The sequence below is a fragment of the Ptiloglossa arizonensis genome, chromosome 9 (assembly GCF_051014685.1).
Source record: "Ptiloglossa arizonensis isolate GNS036 chromosome 9, iyPtiAriz1_principal, whole genome shotgun sequence".
Taxonomy (NCBI): Eukaryota; Metazoa; Arthropoda; class Insecta; order Hymenoptera; family Colletidae; genus Ptiloglossa; species Ptiloglossa arizonensis.
This window is the reverse complement of record NC_135056.1, coordinates 10,792,022-10,813,171: the sequence shown is the minus strand read 5'-3', so window position 1 is coordinate 10,813,171 and position 21,150 is coordinate 10,792,022. Positions and strand designations below refer to the sequence as shown.

Here is a 21,150-nt window from a genome sequence, read left to right as displayed (position 1 = left end):
AATTTTTCAGTTTTCAGAATACGAGACATCGTACGACAGGAGAAGATTTAGTGTACAGTGTTTCGAAGCATGAATCAGGAGTAACGTTAGATTCGGATGAACTTGGTCGTGCAGAAAATGGTGAACCTCGAGTAGAACAATTGATCGAAAGATTTTCCAAAAAATATTCTTTGGTCTTCGAGAGAAGTCGTCGATGGAGAATTAAAAAAAGAACGCTTAACCCAGATCGGGCATACGACGACTCTATTCGGAATAATGTCTTACGTTCTAGAAAAAAAAAGAGAGAAAAATACGATGTATACGGGTGGAAAAAAGTATAAGTGTCATAAAGTAGATAAGAGTAGTGCAGTCGACGGTAGGAAAGAACGTAAGAACCTCTCGGTTCCTTAAATAATTCATCTTCCTCCTACGTCTCTTTCCTCGTCTCGTACTTCCCTACCGTCAACTGCACTACTCTCGTTTTATGACGTTTCTACTTCTTCCACGGTATACACACACTATTGTGTTTCTTTATTCTACGTTTTCAACGATGTAACGTATTACCGTAAAGAGGAACGACATCTAATTGTAAGTCGGAAACGTCGATATACGAATAAATTTTCAGTTAGAATCTTGAAACTTCACGAATTTCATTGGCAAGACATTGATAATACACGCTTATCGTAATTTTATAATCGACCCAAGTATTTCGTAACACGTGTTTACGGTTCAAAGTTCGATAGGAGAAGGAAGGGCCGGGTGAAGAAAATGTCGTACAATGTTCCCCTAATCGTGACTCAAGCGGAACTGGACGAATATTACGACAACTGGATAACAAATGGCGCAATTAACGATGTTTCGGCACAAGAAACCGGTGTTTTTCCTTTCGTTTCGCACCGAAGACCCGTCCTGACGATCAGATATTTACTTCCGCGATTTCCTCGCTTCGAAGCGAGGAACCGAGACGCCGAAGAGCGAACAATTTCGAAGCACCGATGTTCGGTTAGAAGATCCGTTACGTTACGACGAATTTGATCACACGTTCGAGTCGCAGTAACGCTCCGTTCCTCTAGGAAAAACCCATTGTTTGCATGTAACGAGTCGTTTCCGCAGGATCTCGCGAAAATTATCAGCGAACTCGGTCACGAACAGGGCTACCGTGTTGCGGGCGCGTGTTGGTGCGATGCACAGAGGCAGATGAACAGCGTTGCAACGGGCAGATGCAACGACCTGTCACTCGTGCGCTACGAGATAACGAAGTGACGGAGCGTTCCGCTTCTGGTCACGGAGAAGAAGGCCAAGGAAGCCGATAAACAGTCTAGACCCGATAAGATTACCCGGCGGATAGGTCGAACATGATAAACTCTTAATAACGCCGCAGCTACGAGGGCCAGCGGAACGTTGGTGTGTACAAACGAAACGAGATAGCGTTTAAGAGCGGAGCGTGCTGTGTCGAGAGCTGTCACTTCTGATCGCGCTCGCGATCCATCAAGCGGCCGTTCATTCAAGAAATTGTGAGCTGTCCGTGTTTTTATGACCGATTAGCTTCAAACCGTTCCTACGGAACAGACTTGAGGCAACACTGGAAGGGTGGAAATCACGGACGTATTATAACGTAACGTGCAACGCCTAGCAGTAACGGCTACCGTACCGTGTGTATCGTGCACACTTGAGAATACCACTGGAAGGAATTACGTATCGTATTGGATGTATGTTAAGATAACTTGAAAATTTTCAAGCATTTCCTAGGCCTTACAGAGACTATTCAGAAATTAACAGTTTGCGGCCAACGTTCCTTAGGTACGTATACAGTAAAATGTACGTAGAGTAAAATTTCTTAGGTATATGTATAGTAAAATCTACATTGAGTAAAATACACGTTCCTTAGGTACGGGTATAGTAAAATCTACATATAGTAAAATACACGTTCTTTAGGTACGTGTACAGTAAGATGTACGTACAGTAAAATTTCTTAGGTACATGTATAGTAAAGTATACATATAGTGAAATACACGTACCTAAGAAACACATTGGTCCACGAACTGTTAGTTTCTGAAGTACCGTCCTTTTAAGTGATTCTTGACAATTTTCAAGCAGCCATGTAGCAGCCAATATATATATATTAAAAAAACGTTCTATTCCCTTCGTGAACGAAAGCGACATTTTTCCAATTCTCCGTGGTCAATTCAATTCGAATTATCGAACAATCTCGAACCTCCGTTCGTACTATTCGAAAAAGAGGGAAAGATTACACGTGGAAAGAATCCCGAGCCGTATTGGACCGGACGCGTCGGTGAGCCTTCGACCTAGAAAAAATTACTCAACGCTGTCCACTATTTTCCTTGTTCGTGGTACCGCAATCCCCTTAATCCGGGACTGATCTTTTTTTTTTCTCCTCTATAATACCACGGACTCGCGTAATCCGCGAAACGCGTTCCGAATCCAGATTGGTCGAGCGCGCGTCTTCGATCTCGTTTCGCCAATCGTGAGTCTCGAACCTCGCGCGTATCGGGAGGACTTCCCGTAAACAATACCACGTGATCGCGAGAGATTCTCGTCGATCCACGCGTCTCGCGGGTCGAAACGGGAAGAGACACGATGATAAACGGTCGACGAACCGACGATGGAGCTCGCGTTAGAAAAATTGTCGCAAACGTTACGATCTACGAAAGGAAATCCATTTGGAACGTTGTATTTCCATTTGGAACGCAACTCGCTACCATTCGGGCTCCATCGAAGACACGTGGCTTTGTTTACACGATGTCGTACCACGAGTCGAACGAACTGTATCGTGGAACGACACTGAGATTAAAAAATTGTAAATCAGTCGGCCCCCCGAAGAGAGTGCTCCATTAACCCTTTGCGCTCGAAGCTTTCCCGTTGCAAGAAACTGACCCCTCGATCAAATCTTTCGAATCGTAAAATTAATCTGGAACACTTTTATTTTAATACCTGACGTACATACGTTTTACATCTTACGAGAGTGTAATATTTAAATTCCAATTTGAATTCCAAGTCACAAAGTTTTCCCAGATTGAAACAAATACCGTGAATTGACTGCTGACCGAGAGTCTCCTCTGAAGTCCAAAGGGTTAAACTGTAATACGTCCAACTATCGAGAAATTTAATTTCAAAATTCGATTAGTTTCGTACCTTTCTGTGAATAAACGCGTTTAACGCAATTGATCCCTTCGAGGTAAAGAAGAAGTACTATAAAATCGTCCAAAGTTTATTTAGTTTTTCGTTACGTACTATCTACCGGTTGTTTGGTCACCGACGGTTTACGCACAATTGTAAATAATCGTAAGGCAACGAATACGTAAACGGTAAATAATCGAAAGACACGCTCGATCCTCGAAACGCTTCCCCTCCATCGCCTCGTTCGCTCCTATTTCTTTATCTCGTACTCCGCGCGTAAATACACTCCCGGTTCATCCTCCCGGTACTAATTACGAAACGGTCGATAAATTCCCGTCCTCTTAATTACGCAACTTCATAACGCCTAACAAGTAACGCGATAAATCCGGCGTAACGCGGCAATAAAAGAATCTCTGCATAATGCGACGGCGCGGCCGTTTCGCTTAACAACCGAGCAACCATATTCCGGGTGGGACGCGCGTTCGCTTGACATACTGATAAAACTTTCCGCGAGCGAAAGAATCGTCGACGGGTAAGCAAGGCATCTCGACGTAATTACTCCGGGAAAGATACCATTACGGAATAATGGGATGTCCATGGGAGCCTCTTCGGCTACGGGAAATACTGATCAAACAAGAATCAAAGAATAAAATTCGCATCGAGGAAAGACATTCCGAACTATCGTTTCGTTTCCCGCCGTTACCTCGGGCCAACCCCTCCGCCGTTGCATCCCCGCTGTGTCTCGCGTATCTCCACCCCCGCCACCCAACCCCAACCCCCACACCGTCGTCGCGAAACCGAGCGAATGCATTCGAAACGTACGATCGAATCGTGGCAGAACAAACGATCCAGAAACGGTCGAAATAATCGTTGCTTTTCCCGGCAGTTATTGGCGATTAAACGGGATCCGTTTGCCGGTCAGCGAGGAGGAGTAGGAGGAAGAGGAGGAGGGTGGATGGTCGTCGCCGAGTACGTAGCAGAAATACGAGGATCGGTGCACGCAGCGGTCGCCGGGGGTGCGAAAATCAGCGTCGTCAGCCTCTCGTCAGCCGGCTGGCTCTCCGACAAGAAGTGGATGCAGAAGAACGTTTATACGCGCGAACGCACGCGTGCCGTTTCTACGTATGCGTGCTTGCGTGCGTGGATGCGTGCGTTTCCTACGCGAGAGCGTACACACTCGCGCACGTGCGAGAACGGGGGTGTGCAGCGAAGAACCGGCGAGGAGAGCGCGAGAACGGACGCGGAGAGGGTCGAAGAACCAGGAGGAAGAAAGATGGAGAGGACGAAGGAGAGAAGTGCATACGAGGCTGCGGGCAAGCAAACGAGAAAGGAACAACGCGAGAAAGAGAGCGAGCGTATTTCCGGGTAGGAGCGTACGGAGGGTGTGGGGGCTTGGGGGTGGGTACGAGCAAGCCGGAAAAGGCAAAAGGGTAGGTACGAGAAAGACGGAGCAACGGAACGCGGGTGGAACGGAGAAACTCCGAGAGGATCGAAAGTGGAACGAAGAGGCCGCGAGTCTGGACGGAAAAATCAATAGCGGTGAGCCGGCGAACCCAACCCGTCCAACCCTCTCGCTCTCTCTCCGTCCTTCTTTCGTTCACCGCCTCCTTTCCACCGCGCACAGTGTGCTCTGTATCTCTGTCTCGCTTTCGGGGTCGAATTGAAACCCACGCGCCCACACAGGCCGCCCTACCGTAAGCCGCGACCAAGCCTAAAGCCTCGTCCACCCTGCAGAGAGAGAATCGCATACCGTTCCTTCGGAGGCTGTGCAAACCGATGGGGTGAATTTCACGCGACCGGCGAACACTCGACGACGATCCACTCGTTCTCCAACGACTCGATGTCCGCTCCGAGTGTTGACGCGACCCGATCGAAGGTCAGGGCTAAACGCGAACATCCTAGCGATCGTGGAGGGGGACCGTTAAAATTCTGACGTACTACGCGGATCGTCTCGCGCGGCGAGACACCGTTGTTCGTCCGGATCGAAAGGAGAATACGTTTTCGTGGCGACAACCGAGTCTTTCGATACTCCAACATGGATTTCGTAACGACGGTGCACGATGTGCCGGGTTCGAATTAAAACGGAACACACGGTAGGTCGTTGCCGAATACTTCGCAGATTTTGCGCGCGCGCACAATGCGCAAACGTGGACTCCGATATCCAAACCGTCTGGGACACGTCTGCGGAGTCTTTTCTATTTTAGGTCGACTGTTTCTATCGGTCGACGACTCTCGATATCGGCTGTCGACGAGAGATCGGGACCATCGCGATTTCTAAAAGCGAATAACAATTATTACGCAAATACATAACCGTTTGGGATACATCTGTCGCGTTTTTTTGTTTTTAAATTGTATTTAAAGTTTGTATTTTTTGTTACTCGTTCCTCTCGGTTGGTATTGTTGTACGCGTTAATCGTTCGTTACGTTTCGCTGATGTTCCACCAAGTGTTTCGATATATTAAGATGAACGATTGTTCGAGAGTCGCTCTCGACGTTTCGAAAAGTTTTGTTCCTCGTTCCCTAATTTACACGTCCGGTAATGCCGCGGTGTAAACGAAACCGAATACGTCGCGCGGTCACAATTGGTGTCAGAAATGGAAATAATGTTACACGTATCGTGCACGTCCCTCTACCACTGTTCCATCCAGTATGTCGATAAATGGAGACGGCCGGTTAGCGGTCGATGAGACAATTAAATTATTTGTTGCTCTCGGAATTCCAAACGGACACGATGTTTTATTCCTCGCTCATAAATTTATACGCGTCGTTACAGTATCGTGTCTCTCGATATCGATAGTTGACGAAAAGCAAGGGACAAGCACCGAAATTTCCGAAAAGAGAGATCTCTATTCAAGATCTCTCCCTTGTTTCTATCGTCGAACCTTGTCCCTCGATATCGATAGTTAACGAAAATCGAAAGACAAGTACCGAAATTTCCAAAAAGATAGATCTCTGTTTGAAATCTCTCTCTTGTTTGTATCGTTGAACCTTCTCCCTCGGTAACGTTGATCAAAGAAACGCGAGAGACGATTACGAAGACTATTTCCAAGAATCGAACGATTCAAGATTCTCGACACTTTCGATCTCGTTTTCCGAACAACGTGACGCGTCTACCCGTGCGTCCGTCTTTCAACAACCGCGAAAAACCATCTCGACTCCGGAAAAAACATCTCGTTTGTCTTCCGGGTAGCCTGGAAAGTTCGAATCGCGAAATTTCGAGCGGCTCGTTCGCGAAGATCCTCGAAACGCTGCGTAGGTTCCACGACTCACGAGTACCGGGAAGCCAATCAATCCGCGATCGCGCACGATTCTTGGCCGTAACCGAGTACGGACGAAGTTCGTCGACGTACGTGTAGAATCGTCGTGTCCGTATTGCGTCCTTCGATCCACGCCAAGTGAGATATCAAATCCACCGTCCAGAAGCGCGAACGATCCAACGTCTCGTGGATTGCGAATTCCTAACCTCTCGGAGGAAACTTCGGCCGCGATCTCGGGAATCCGACGTATCGGCGTTTATCGATTCCGATGGGTGAATTGTTCCAGGGAAACGAACGAAGGACACGGACGACGATGGAAATACGACGAAACGGCCATTTAACTGGATTCGTCGGCGCGCGGTGCAGCGGCGTGACCACCATGTGCTGCCTTCGGGCTGTCTCTCCCTCCTCCTCCCTCCCTACCTCCTCCCGCCCACCCGTTTTCCCCTCGGTGTACGCGACGCTTGTTCTACAAGTGTTCCGCGTGCACCGAACGTCGAACGCCGAGCGGCGAGAAATTTGAATACAATGAGCTGTTTTGAATTTTTATCGGCGCGCGATTGTAACCGGCTACGAAACGAGGCGGCTGCCCGCTCGTACGCGAACCCCCGTCGGCAATTAAACGTTAATCACACTACCGGTCATTTTCATTCTCGAAATGGGACGACGCCATTCGCCGCGGATGAATTCGTCGCCGGGCACAATGCTCTTCCTCCTGACCGACATGTGGCATCCCGCGCGCGCCGCGACGCGAGACGACGCGACGCGACGCGGTTTCTTCCATTGTTAGCGAACCGGAGGAGAGCGAGAACTTCTTCTCCCGCGCGGGGAGAAACCGCGTTACCACCTGCCGCGTATCTAGCGCGATTTTTCAACGGTTTTTACGAAACTACGTTTCTGATTTTATTTCGAGATCGAAAGATGTTGGAACGATGCAGCTCTTGAGAAGTCGAGACACGGAAGAGGGGATCGTTACTGATTTTGAAAATTTTCGGTTGGTGTCTCAACGTGACCGTTACGGTCTAATGAGTCGTTCATCGCCATGCACCGCCGCGTGACTCTATTATCTTTTACTATTGAAATAAACGTTCTATTTACTTTTCTCTTGTGTTCGATGTTGGAACGAATGCAACAATGATCCTAAGAACGCCAGATATCGATAGCGAATGGTCGATGTCAGTTTTAAGGACTATCTCCTTAAAACAAAACACTAAATGGTGTTTTCTTCGAAACGAATCAAATTGAAAACATACAAAAATGTGCTCTTGGCCACCGAGAGTGGGAGACGCGGAAGGGTCGTCCGCTACACGGTCAACAGTTTTGGCTATTTTTCTTTTGGCTTTTTTCTATTTAGTTCCAAATCAGGAGTCACGAAAACCACACGACACTGTCGTCGTTCACGTCAAGGCATATTACTCTATACTTGTTTCTTCGGACTTTCTATTCTCATATGTACAAAAACTATACTACTAGATACGCGAGATCCCCGCGTATTATAACAAACTACACATTATAATCTGGACTTTACAACATTCGACGATTCCATTATTTCACAAAAGATCTCGCGGAGGAATTTTCGCGCCGCGTTTCGATAACTCGCGCGCGTCGCTTTCGCAGTGGAGCGAAATCACGACAAATTTGGTAAAAGTTCGAAACTACACGGGGTTTCGATCGAGCCACCGTACCGGGGGAGTACGTTGCTCCGTGTATGTGGCAGGTGGTACTGTATTTTTCGATAGTTTCGTTCTTCGAGGGTACACTTCCGGTTTCATTCCGAAATTGGAAAAAACCGGAGATACGGAACATTTTTTAGAGCGGGTTGCGCGTGCTCCGGCGCCACGTCTCACAATGGGCTCGAAATCTCGAAAATTTGACAAAAATTCGAAAATACACGGCTCTCGGTCATCCTCGGCGCGGGAGGATCGTTATTATGCGCCCCCGTATGCATTAGGTGGGATTTTTCTACAGTTTCGTCGTTTGAAAATATGTTTCTAGTTTTACTTTGAAATTATTGGATTGTTCGGAAAGTTGCGCTACTTTAACAATTGCACTTTCCATCGTATCGAATCGTATTCATATCGTAGTTTGCACCATCTGTATTCCTTTATCACTGATCCGTTATATTAGGTTGTTCGCAAAGTCTTTCGTTTTCCAAAATGGAGAATGTACAATTAAATAAAATGTTTATACACTCTTTAAAAATCGTGTTTCATTTTCACAAAAAAAAAAAATGAAATGACTTTCCGAACAACCCAATAAAAGAATTGTTAGAAGGGTTGTGGAATGTTTTCGAGCATGTGTTACAGTGAGAACGAAAATTCGAAAACCTTGCAATTTTGGTGAAAAACATTTCACGATCCACGGTTCTCGATCACCGAATTATAGTCGACGACATTCTGTAATTGAATCAGAAGCAAATAAAGACGTTAGAACGCCAAGGTCGTTGTTGCGTAATTTCGAAGTTACCCATTGCCGGCCAATTTGATTAGACAGTGAAAACAAAATGTTTGTAAGTCTATTTTATCGTAAATACACGACTGTATTTGAAAAACAAATCGACATTTGTTTGTTCAAGCTTAACCGAAATATTAGATATATATTACGATATTTAAAAAATATTGCAACATTTAAATATAATTGGCTTTCTTTGTCGCTTTGGAAAAGCAGGGAAATATTGATACACGTTCTGAAACTTTAAATAACGTTCTTAGTCTTTCTGTGCAAAATTTGGAGAATTTACCTGGCTCTTTGAAAAAGAAGTTTCACTTATCTGCACTTTTCGAAGAATTCTTTTTTTTTCTACTATCATTGGGCAGAAATCCGTAAAGCAAAATCGTATTCCCAAAGTTCTATTTCGAAATTTAACCGTACTTTATCGTCCCGTTGAAACGTCTCGAAAACTTGTATCAAATCTCTAAATCGAAGCTTTTATTCGCTCTACGAGCGAGTCTTGAACAGCTCGACGTAACGTTCGCGGTTGCAAATTGTGCGCGCGTGGAAGTGAAAGTTTTCCGGCGCGATAAAATCGATGATTTTGTCGCAACCGTGGAACGCGAAAGTGAATTGCCGATGAACGAGTAAACGATACATATCCTAGACCCTCGTTATCGAAGAATCTCGTTTCACGGGTTTCGGTTTTGTAAATATACCGATACGAGTGCGCGGGCAAGTGTAATAGAAACCATTTCGCTCGATAAATCGCGAGCCGTCAAACGTCGCCAAACACGTGCACTCGTATCAATATCTGAACGCAAACGATGAAAACGACGTAAGAATCGAACGTTAATTTTCAAATAATTCCTTTCGAATCCTCGAACGCGATCATTTTCCTCGTTTCCGGATCGATAAGTTTCCCTCTTTCCTCGTCCATTGGGAACCGTCTCTACCCATCTCGATGGGTAAGATCGACCAATTTGTATCGAATCCACGGTAGAAATTTCGTTGGCTCGATACAAACCGAACAAATTTCGATCGCGCGCCCGCGATGTATAAAGTAATGGATCGTTACTCGATTTACGGGATGTAAACGGCGCATTATCGTTTGCATAAAATCGTGAAATTATCGGGAACATTTATGCTCTCGTCGGTCCACGGTATAGCACGTTTAATTGCGTTGATATCGCGATCGCGACGCGCGCTTTCGTACGTCTTTTTTTTTTCTTTTCTTTCTTTCGTTATCCCTCCCTCCACCGAAGAAGCAACGACGACGATATCGAACCGGAAAGGTGATTAAAAACCAGACTCCCGTGACACCGTATCGAATCGCGTTCATAAATGAACGATGAATAAATAACGAATCGAATTTTAACGCGACCTTCGTCTTTTATCGCGATATTTATACAAGTTTGCACCGTTGATTGTTTCAGTCGTCGCTACGGTTTCGAACGTTTGCCGTTTAAAACGGCAAGGAAGCGGTCCGCGAGGCATTTATTTATTTCACCGTGTCGAGACGGAAGCCGTTTTTCCATCGAATAACTTATTTTCAATCGTGGAAGAAATAAATCGATTAAATTCAACGCGGGGAATTTTTCATGTAATTTCCGAGCGGGGGCGCGATCCGTGCGGTAAAAATAGCGAACGAAGCTGCGATTCGCTACACGTTCGGATCGAATAATTGAATTGCCGCTATTTAAAATCCCGCGACGAGACGCGAGGATATCATCGCGTCGGTGTCACCGCGAAATTATGGAAACGCGATGATAAGTGGGTGGAAATCGTAACCTTTTACAAATTGTAACCTCGCGTCGCGCGTTTCCGTTTCTTCTCTTCGTTCTCGGCCGAGTGAATCACGAGAGGTTAATAAAGCACGCGCACGCGCGTCAATAATAGTAATAATAATAAAAATATCACCGGGCCGCATAATTTAACGTAATTGCGCACTGCTGATCGTCGTTGATCGATCGTTTTCAGATCGGATCGTATTAATTCCTTTCCGACTACCGTCCTTCGTAACACCGCGACAGGGTGGGGGTGAACGCGGCGATAAAGGGGGATTTGATAAATTCAATATGTTACACGTACGGCCCGACAGACCTCGATAATGTAAACATCGGTTGTTCCGCGGATCCGTGTCCCCCCGGTAGGAAAATCGGCAAATAGTTTGAGAAAGTTCGCGGGGAACGGTTCGCTTTGGTTCCCTCCGCTTTCGTCGAGCTACATTTATGGGGGATGGCTCGCAGCTGGTGCCCACGTACCGAATTCCTCACCGAATCAATTATGTAACTTTCAATTTGGTCAGCGCCGAACGGTCATCTTGACGACAACTCGTAAGGGCTGCCAGGGTTCGTGTAAATTTACGAACTATCTACAAACACGGTTCCACGGGTCCACCGGAATTCGATCGATCCGGAACGCCTGGTCGTTGCTACGTCTCTCTATCGAATTCTCCGTTGGAATTCTTCGCGACGAATCCGATTAAACGCGCGCGTTTGTTCCCGACGAATCTCTTACCGCGCGATTTATTTACGAGGTCGGGTACCGTCCCGATGAATTTCAATACGCGTCGGGAACGTTCCACGCCCAAATCAATCGGTCCTCGCGCACGATGTCGTCGGGGAAGGGGGATTTTCGTCGAAATTGAAACAGGACGCAGTCTGCATAAAATAGGTGGCGGATCGAGTTATCCTTTCGCCGATTTCGGCTTTCTTCGAAAAATATGGGACCGCGACGAGTTCTTTGTTTACGTCGGTATGGTTCGTCGGAGGAATTCGATTCGGTGGTTGGCCGCGGGGATCGAGAATTCCTTCGTGGAATTTCGTTCGAACAGATAAACGAAACTCAACGTTTCGTGTTCTTTTTTTTTTTTTTTAAATAACCACCACCTTATTGTAGTTCGATTTCACGTTCGCGGAGACATTCTCGCCGAAGTATATTTTAACCCTTTCCACTCGAGAGGCGGTCCTCGATGTACTTAATTCAGTGTACTTCTCTCCAGTTCGGAAAACCATCATGGTTTGGAATTGAAATTAAAATTCAATTACTACTTTCTTGTAAGACCTAAACATGTGTATATGAAATGTTGAAATGAAAATGTTCCATTTTAAATTAATTACACGATTTCAAGGATTTCATCGAGGTGCTGGTTTCTGGTAGTAAAAAAGCTTCGAGTGCAAAGGGTTAAGTTCGGTGAGTCTCGATGTTTCGATCCGTTCCATCCAAGGGAATTGTATCGTAAACGGACGTAACTTCGTTCGAATGTACTTTTTACACCGCGAGAACAGCCACGCGAGATCTGGGCGAAATTACGACGAAGGCGAAACAACGAACGAACCCTTCCCAACCGGTCGGGTGCTCTAAAAGATTCCCCCATTACCGATTTATTATCGTTACGCGAGGATCTGCCACGCAACGCTTCATTCAGGTCGTTCGATACACTTCGTTCTTATTACCTCCGATATCTCGCCTATCTCCAATGAACTTGATAATCAATTTAGCCGATAAAAAAGATCGCGTGTAACTCGTCGGGTCGGCTCTGACTTCGTTACGTGTAATTCCGTTCGACGCTCGCAGTGAAAAAAAAAAGAAGAAAAAGAAACACGACTACACGGGTGTCACGATCTGCTTACCAATTAGCGCCTCGGAAGGTAGACTTTATTGCAGGTATTACTTTATTATCGTTGTCGATGATCGAATAAGCCGCACTTTCGACTCGTAGATACGTATCGACGGAACCCTGACCGTGAACATGAACATCGATGGTGTTTAACCCTGATTTGTCGCGAAATATTTATTTCAAGCGTCGTATTACCGAAGAGATCCCTGATCGAATTTATCGACGGTAACAAACGACGACTACGATACAAATTTTGAAAAATTCTCATTTTCAGTTTTACTCGCGATTTATCGTTTCTTACGCGTTCATGTGTACTCCCTCTCGCCGTGTTTATTGAAATTAACCTTTACTCTCGCTTATATCTTCCAATATTTATGCTTCTCTCCGAACTATAATTACAAAATCGTAATCTCGCTCGTATAGGTTTACAATCTTCGATCCTTCCGGAGATAACGCGAAATCGTACGAGTAGAGACGTTAATAAAATCTACGAGTACTTACAGAGTCGACTTTATTGCACTACGTTCGATTCAAGTGTCCGCCAAAGATGAGTAAGCGAGTTTCGGAGCAAATAATCGCTTCGAGACCGTGCCGCGATCGTCTATCGGTTAATAATCAGTGGCGATCGGAGAAGAATGTCTATTTCCGTCAAAATTTCGCAACAGTGGACGCGTAACGGTCCGGTGTCGCGGGTTTGCGGAAAATTCAAATGGCGTAACGCGATCGCCTGACAAGGACGTCGGCGTTGCGTAGCGTCGCCTGGAAGCGAGTTAACGAAAACTGACGTAGACGCCGCCATGCGGAATGACCAACCGTTTCTAAGTTCTGACATAAGAGAATTGTATATTTAGACGACAGGAAGCGGCGCTCTAACGGTGCACCGGGACCTTTAAGACACTCGGTTGAGCAGAAGTTGCCCGACGAAACGGACGAGGAAGTGGCTGCGCAACGTCTCGCTGAACCCGTGCCGCGAGAAAGGCAATTAAAATTGGAAAACGTCAACGCGCGAGAGATCTTGGCAATCTTCATCCTCTCGTTCAAAAATTGTACCTTCGCTGCACGTAAAGTTTACATCGTCGACGCGCGAGAAACCCTCGTGATTGCTTCCCTTTCCCCCAACGATTGTGCGTTTCTTACGTAAAATTGACATCGTCGACGTGGACCGTTTCCAAAGTCCATCAACGCCCTTAGCAGTATGGGTAAAACATGGCACTTGCCTTAGTTTTAGTTACTTTCGATTATTATTGATCACTTTTATCGAAAATAAATCGATTGTACTGGCTGAGGTGCTCTATGTTTCTTATTGTACTTTTACTACTATATTAGTGTCAAGATAGAAGTTTATGTCTATCGACAGAATCCAGATGTGCTCTAATATGCAATTTCCTAAAAAATTTAGACTTTCGTAGCGCACTGTAGCGTCCAACGCCTGAAAATTTGTTAATGTCCCTGTGGGGACATCTAGGGACACCCCGATTCTCATAAAATTATGCGTTTACGTCGTCGAGGTTGGCCGTTCCCGAATTCTGATCGCCCGATGGACGGATCCATCGAAATTATTCAATCCCCGGCATCGAAATTACCTTCGTCCCCGTGCGAAAACTTCGTCGCAGTCCCCGCGGATTATCAAAATTTTATCGAATTTCCCCCGAATTTCGTTCGAATTCTGTTAAGTCCGATCAAACCTGGTTTTACGATACGGTCGCTCGACACGCGCTATTTTTAAGGATCAGCTGCCCGAAAACTTCGACTTTCCGGTCGCTTAATCGTGCAAGGGATCGAAGTTTCGAATGTGGTCTCATCGCCGTGAAATTTTTCCGCTTCTGATAAATTTACGCGCTTCTAGAGTCTCGTAGTTTCGTCCTCGATAGCGATCGACGTATCGTAAATCCAAGACGCAACACTCGTCTGTGATCGCCTCGTCGAGTGAACTCTGGGCCCTAAGTCCCAGCGCCCCTCCACATAGCTGACCTACTACCCCCACGTGTGTTACGATGGGATAAGAATTGACGTTTCGAGGGTAAACTGCCCCGTAAAAGAGAACTCGAAGCTGATTTGTAGCTCGTGTCGTTATCCACTCGAACGATATACAGGGTGTCTGTTATATCTCGATAGGATGAAATATCTCGCGAGGAATCAAAGGTGTTCAAAATTTCTTCTTCAAAAAATTGTTCGTTACGTAGAGGGCTTTATAAGGTATAAATAATTTGTCCATTGACGCTCCGAACTAAAGAATATTCGTAAGAACGTTCTTTCGATGCAATCGATAGTTCAACGTGTCGAGATAAAACAGACACCTTGTACAGAATGGTCCGTAATTCACGGTGCAAACGAGGTCAGGAAGATTTTATGGCTCGAAATAAAACGAAAATCGGGAATAACGAAATGCCATTGAAAGTTTCGTTTTCAAGAAAAATGCATTTGAAAATCGGTCGAGTAATTAATGATCGGTGTTACGGATCTCAGTATGGATTTTTAAAGTGTTTGCCGTGCGCTTTAAGAACGCGTTAATAAGTATCGATGGTAAATAAATTCCGACGTTGCATCGTGCACAAATGCAACCACAGGATCCGTAGCGATATCCACGATTCCAAACATTGCTGAGGTGCACGCTTACTCGAACGATTTACAAATACATTTTTCTGAAAAACGATGCGCACGATGCAATTTCATTGTTCTTGATTTTCTCCTCTCTTCGAGCCATAAAATCTCCCTGACCTCGTTCGTACTATGAATTACGAATCACCCTGTACACGAACAGCTTAGAACGTACAATCGAACATCGTAGAAATAGTTTTATAGTAGAACAGTATAGTTTTCAATGTTATCGTGATACGACGTAGACCCAAATGGTCAATTCAACGTTAGTGCGTTATTCGATTTTGTTACACTCTTCAGGAACGTAGATAAAAAATATTCCGGATTGTAAAACTTTGGTTTCTAACTGTATAAAACAGTGAGAACACTAGGGACATATCAGAGGCATCCAGGGCAATCTATAACAGCTGTTAATAGAGAAATAGAATATTAAAAAGTGTTACTAAGAAGAACACCCGAAGAACGGAGTCCACCGAAGAATTTTACATTGTAGTTCGCTACAAGAAAGGTTCTTCTTCGATCTTGTTTTCGATTTCGTTTCAGAACCGATTCCACGATAGACGGAATTAACAAATTCCATTTCGAACGCTATTGCGCGCGTGCGCTACGGACAGCGTGAAACCGGCTAAACGCGGCGCGAAAATGTAAAACTAACAGGCGAGGTAGTTGCCCGGCTTGGATAAAATGACAATACGAGTTAATTGCGATCGCTTGTTACTCCTTTCGCGAGCCAGTAAACCGGAACATACGTCGTTAACGCACGAACTCCGAGGAGAGTGTCACTGATTGACACTCCGCGCGTATCAATGGGAATTCGCGGGAATGCTTCGCTGGGAATAAATTACTCGACTTCAGTTAGCTAACTAACGACGTTAATCAACAACGGTGTAACCGGTCGCAATTAAACTTCGAAAAGCCCGTCCCCGTCCCCGTCCCCGCTCGTCTGGGATCACGTGTCCACTCGTGCGTGCTACTTCTGTTCGGTACTTTACGCGCCTTTGCAGGTGTGCACTCCCAACGATTAAAACCGAAGTGTTCACAAGCTAACGTCACGCGATTAAGAACCACGCCGAAGATACATGAAGTTGTCAACCGTTGCGTCCGCGATAAATCATAAATCATTACGCGTACGCGATACATCGATACGGCAATTACACCTGGATAAGCGAACGAACCGTGGACTACAGGGACGATACCGACAGACACGAAAGTGATAAAAAAAAGACACTTTTGTGTAAATGTGAAAATTTTACTGGCTATCAATAGCGTCGTAATCGACGCGAGAGTAACTCATACGTCTGTACTCTGAACTCTTTGGACTCGAGAGGAGATCCTCGGTTGCTACCTAATACAGTGTACTGTTTTCGATCCGGAGGAAACTTCGTGGTTTGGAATTCAAATTGGAATTGAAATATTACGTTCTTGTAGAGCGTAAACGCGTGTATGCGAAGTATATAAAAATGTTCCATTTCGGATTAATTTCACGACTCGAAGGATTTTCTCCAGGCGTCGGTTTCCGGTAACGAAGAAGCCTCGAGAAGCAAAGGGTTAGAAGTTTCCACCGTGGATCGTGCTCTCGTTGGTACATCAACGAAGAAAAAAAGAAAAAATACAAAATGCAAAAGCAATGCAAGAAATTACTACCGGAAAAATAAAACATTGTACAATCCATAAAAATACGAAGATCGCGTAACAAAAATTCACGCATCGACGATAGTTACTTCGTGCGAAACACTTCGGTGTAATTTTCTTAAACCTTTCTAACGACTGGCTGTTTAACGACTGGTCGTTCCAACGACTACATCTAACCGCGAGGTAACCGATCCGTTACACCTATGTGGAAATAATTCTCTCGAATTATGAAAATATTTTCCTATTAGCGTACAGCGTTTCCCGTTAATAACCGAGTAAAGAAAAAAAAAATGGAATCAACGCAAAAGAATTACCGTTAGAAATCTATAAATTATCCAACCGATATAAACGCGAAAATTGCGTGACAAAAATTCGTACAATGTTACCCGATGCTTCGTAATACTTTTCCAAACCTTTCCAACGACTACTCCGATGTATTACCCGTGCGGGATGAATTCTTTCGAACGATCTCGTTGCAAATATTCTCCCATCGACGTTCAGAAACAACCCTCTGGCCGGAACGGGGTCGAGTCGTGCCCCGTGGTAAGTTTCGCGGGGCATTATTCGCCCGTAATGGCGTACGCGACGAAATTGAATCGGGCCGTACGTTACGAACCATTTACGGGACCATCGCTAATAGCGATAAAGATATAAGCGCGGAGGCGGCGTAACGTGCATACGAAAGCTATTTGTAATCCGAGCGACGGCGACTCGTAAAGATTATCGTCGTTCCGATTGTTAGCGTCGGTAGGTACCAGGTGGCGGTGAGAAAGCTCCGGGGGCCCGAGCTTGCGCGTTCCACGGGCTCGCACGATGGACCAGGCGTGTATAAACTTTTATGGAGCGGCGGGCCGACTCGTTGGAATTCCCAACTGTCGACGGGTACAGGGATCGCGGCGTCCCGTGGCACGTTGGCGAGCCAGCTTTAAATTTCCGCAACGGGGTTGAGTCCGGGGATCGTTCCAGTCGTAATCGTTGCCGTGTATCGGTTACGTCCTCTCGACCGTCGGTGGCTTCCACTTCGGGGAAGTGAGTTACGTAATGCAGCGCGTAAGGGGAGAAGCTGGTGTCTGGTACGCTGCTGGGAACACCCCGGCTTGAAATCGGAGAATCGTTTCAGCCGCCGGATGGAATTCGCCACTTCCAGACGAACGAACCGTCCGCGTTTTCGAACACGGGGACTTGTTACGTCTTTTAGGGGGCCGTGCACGTTACGGTTTCACGCGCGACAAGTCACACGTACAGGGTGTACCGCGGGAAACGGTACGCGTGAACCAACGATCGGTGTCTCGTCACGTTTCGTCCGCGTGTACGGCACCGTGGTACGGAGAAACTGTGTGAAAGGTGAACGGAGTGATCTTGTTTCGAACGTTGAGTTTATCGAATTTTCAGTTTGTAGTTTTCTTTCAAATTGGTAATAATTGACGGTTAGAGCGGGGATGTAAACACTCGGCCTTTTTTGAGCGGACTGACAGTAGACCATCCGAGCGACTAACGATCAATGGTGTTGGTCCAAGTGGAAATAAAAGGGAAATTTTACTAAAAGGGAAAGTAAGGAATAATTTACTCGACGTATTGTTCACTTTCGTGGCCTCGTGTAGAATTCTGAACCACTGTTCGATCTTCGTATCGAACAACGCTTTTGCAACGTAATAAAACGTAAAAATAATAAAAATTCCTAGGAATTATCTTATACCAGTGATTATAAAACAAGCACGAACAAAGTTCCATAGGGATAGTTCTGTAAGGATACACGTGTATCGATACTCTGTAGATTCCTCGAACCAAAAGAATCCACTACACGACGAGAAAAAATCCCCTGAAAAATTGATCCTTCGAACTATCCAAAATCACTGAGATCGAATATTCCCCTCGTATCGAGGATACATCGGGCGCAACGTTTCTGAAACACCCTGTACAGAGATGGTTTCGGTTTGGCGCCGGATTCAAAGCGTGAAATCGCTTTTCCACGCGTTGAAAATTGTTCGCGGCGGTCGTTCATCAACGTGCAGGGATGCTTCGAGCGTCGAGGATATTACGGCATCGCGCAAGAAAGACTCGCGCGGACGCTTAACCCTCGCATGATTTATTCGACAACGTTGGCGTACGCACGGCCTTGCCTTAAGCCGTGGAAACACGTGTAACCATGATGAAATTACGTAACGTAGAGCGCGCGCGCGCTCTCAATTTCCGTAACCTTCCGCGGTGGCCGAGTTTACGAGCTGTAATTTCTGTATCTGTCGGCGTGTCTTCCCTTCACGGCGGATTCCAACCGCGCGACGTGCACGAGAGAGCCAGCGGACTCGCGCGTTCGCTCGCTCGTTCGCACGAAGATGTTGCGCGATAATTTCTGAACTTTCTCCCTTTGTTGTCCGAAGCGCGGACGTACGCCTATTGACAACCCGGTACGCCAGTTTTCCCGATTATCAGCCCGCCCCTGCCAGCCTTTCTTGCGCAACGTGTTCATTAATTCGTTGAACGGGTCCACGGTTCCGTTGCAGTGTTTTCCACCGGCCGGGAGTGATACAGGAAACGAAATAAAAACACACGGGGGACACGTTGATTCTCGAGAGATCGGAGATCGTCGAGTTAGGTTAACGTAAGGTCGTTCGATACTTTCAAGTCTACCACCGTGAGACATCGCGAGCCACGCTATCTCAGCTACGGATCAATGCGCTAGAATCGAGATCAAAGTTCACAAGGAACGCTCGATATCGCGGAACTACGGTTTGCGTACAAGAATTCGGTGATGCGTACAGTCGTCTGGTAAACCGATTCGAACGTATCTCTGAAATTAATACAATGGAGCCGCAATACTCGATACCGCGACGTGTGGTACGATTTATCGGAAAAGTATCGCGAGGAAGAATTCGATAACATCTATAAGAAGCTGGTTCGAACGTATCTGACGAAAGGATGGTCGTATCTCTGCTACGAATAAATGCAATAAAGCCGCGATACTTGATACCATGGTGTATGTACCATGGTTTATTAGAAGGGTACAGCGAGAAGGAATTTGGTCGTTTGGTGCATTTACCTGAAAAATGATCTCTGCTACGCATTGATTAGAAATAGAGCCACGTTGTACGCGGAAGATTTCCTCGAGTATCGAACATACGTGCATTCTGAACGCTCATAGGCGTTTATCGCGCGGTGAAAGGATTAAATTACTTTTAAATTCGTAACTGGTGAAAAAACAAAACAAAAAAAACAAATCCGAACGTTCAAACGACTCGTGGTAATTGGTAGAAAATTTCAAGCGGATTGTACTCGAGGCGATTCCGTAAGAAATCTGCGAAAGATCGTAAAAAGGCGGCGGAACCTGTTCAGAAATCCCCGATGTATCGATGGAAAACTCTTCTCGCGCGAGAAGTAATATTTTTAGCGCGTGGAGCAACGTTACCGTGTTTCGTTCCAGATCCGCTAATTGGACACATCGGTAAGGCTTATGTAGCGGATCCTGTCCTAGACGCGACGCCATTAATCGTTTGGACAGTCTCCAATTAATCGGTAGTTTATCGGTACATAATTTGTTCGAACGGACTGTTCGAACGATTAATAGCGTTGTGTAATACGCCAGGATCCGTGCTAAGCCATACCAACGAGTCCGGCCAACGGATTTGGGACGAAACACACCGACGTTGCTCTTTACAACGAAATATCTGATCACTTATTAAAACGATGTCGAGCTTCCTTATGTATTCTCTTGCAGCGGCGTACATTTTAGCGGACACTATCAAACATTGAAACCGAACCGAGTAGCGCGGAAAATAAATATTGTAACGCGTTCGCTCTGAAAATGTTTCGGTGGATGCTACGTATTCAAGGAGTGGGCTACGAAATGCCGTGATATCTCGTCCTGAACGACAGAGATATCACGTCCACAAGTGGCGCGAAGGTTAAACAGCTGTTGTTCGCGTAACAAATTCTCTTTAAACATCGCACGATTCCTTTTGCGTGCACTTGTGCTCGAAAGTTATAGGGTGGCTACTAAAATGTTACAAAGTCCCTCCAAAAAAAAAAAGAAAAAAAATAATGAAAATAGTTGAAAAATTCTCAACGGGAAAACAATCTTTCCTTACATTGTACACTATCGGTTGTGTATGATACAAAATGTTCCACAGTTCCGTGTAGACGCTTTTCAACGGTTCGAAAACGATCGAGTATCTTTTCACGTATACTTAGCTTCTTTGCGTGCTTGTACGCGAGAGTGAAGCAAAATAATTTCGATAATTTGCTCTGCATCAGAGTTAACCGTCGAAACGGTTCAGTGTCCCATGATTTTCCAACAGGTTTGTAAATCGATCCTTCCAGTTGTCGCGGTTTCGAGAAACGTTTCGCACGGTCCGTGGGACGACCATCGGTGATCGTAAAGCACGAAAACGATCGGAAAGCTCGTATTTTTTTTTTTCAATCGTTCGACAAGGAGATTGGCCGCTCTCGAAGCTATTTTCACGAAACGGCGAATCGCTGGGAGCTCCTCGAACCGCGTCG

The 21,150-nt window shown here is 45.7% G+C and overlaps 2 protein-coding genes across 5 annotated transcripts in view; one reads left to right on the top strand and one right to left on the bottom strand.

The window, feature by feature from the left end:
- Rbp6 (RNA-binding protein 6) overlaps positions 1-21,150 on the bottom strand; it is a 1,213,208-nt gene that overhangs the window by 1,121,569 nt on the left and 70,489 nt on the right. The gene's annotated exons all lie outside the window — the stretch shown is intronic.
- Positions 1,707-5,050, top strand: LOC143151414 (uncharacterized). The gene is made up of 3 exons (XM_076320513.1): positions 1,707-1,779; positions 4,004-4,482; positions 4,801-5,050. The coding sequence occupies exons 2-3, from the start codon at positions 4,073-4,075 to the stop codon at positions 5,048-5,050; spliced, it is 660 nt and encodes a 219-aa protein (XP_076176628.1). The 5' UTR covers positions 1,707-1,779; positions 4,004-4,072.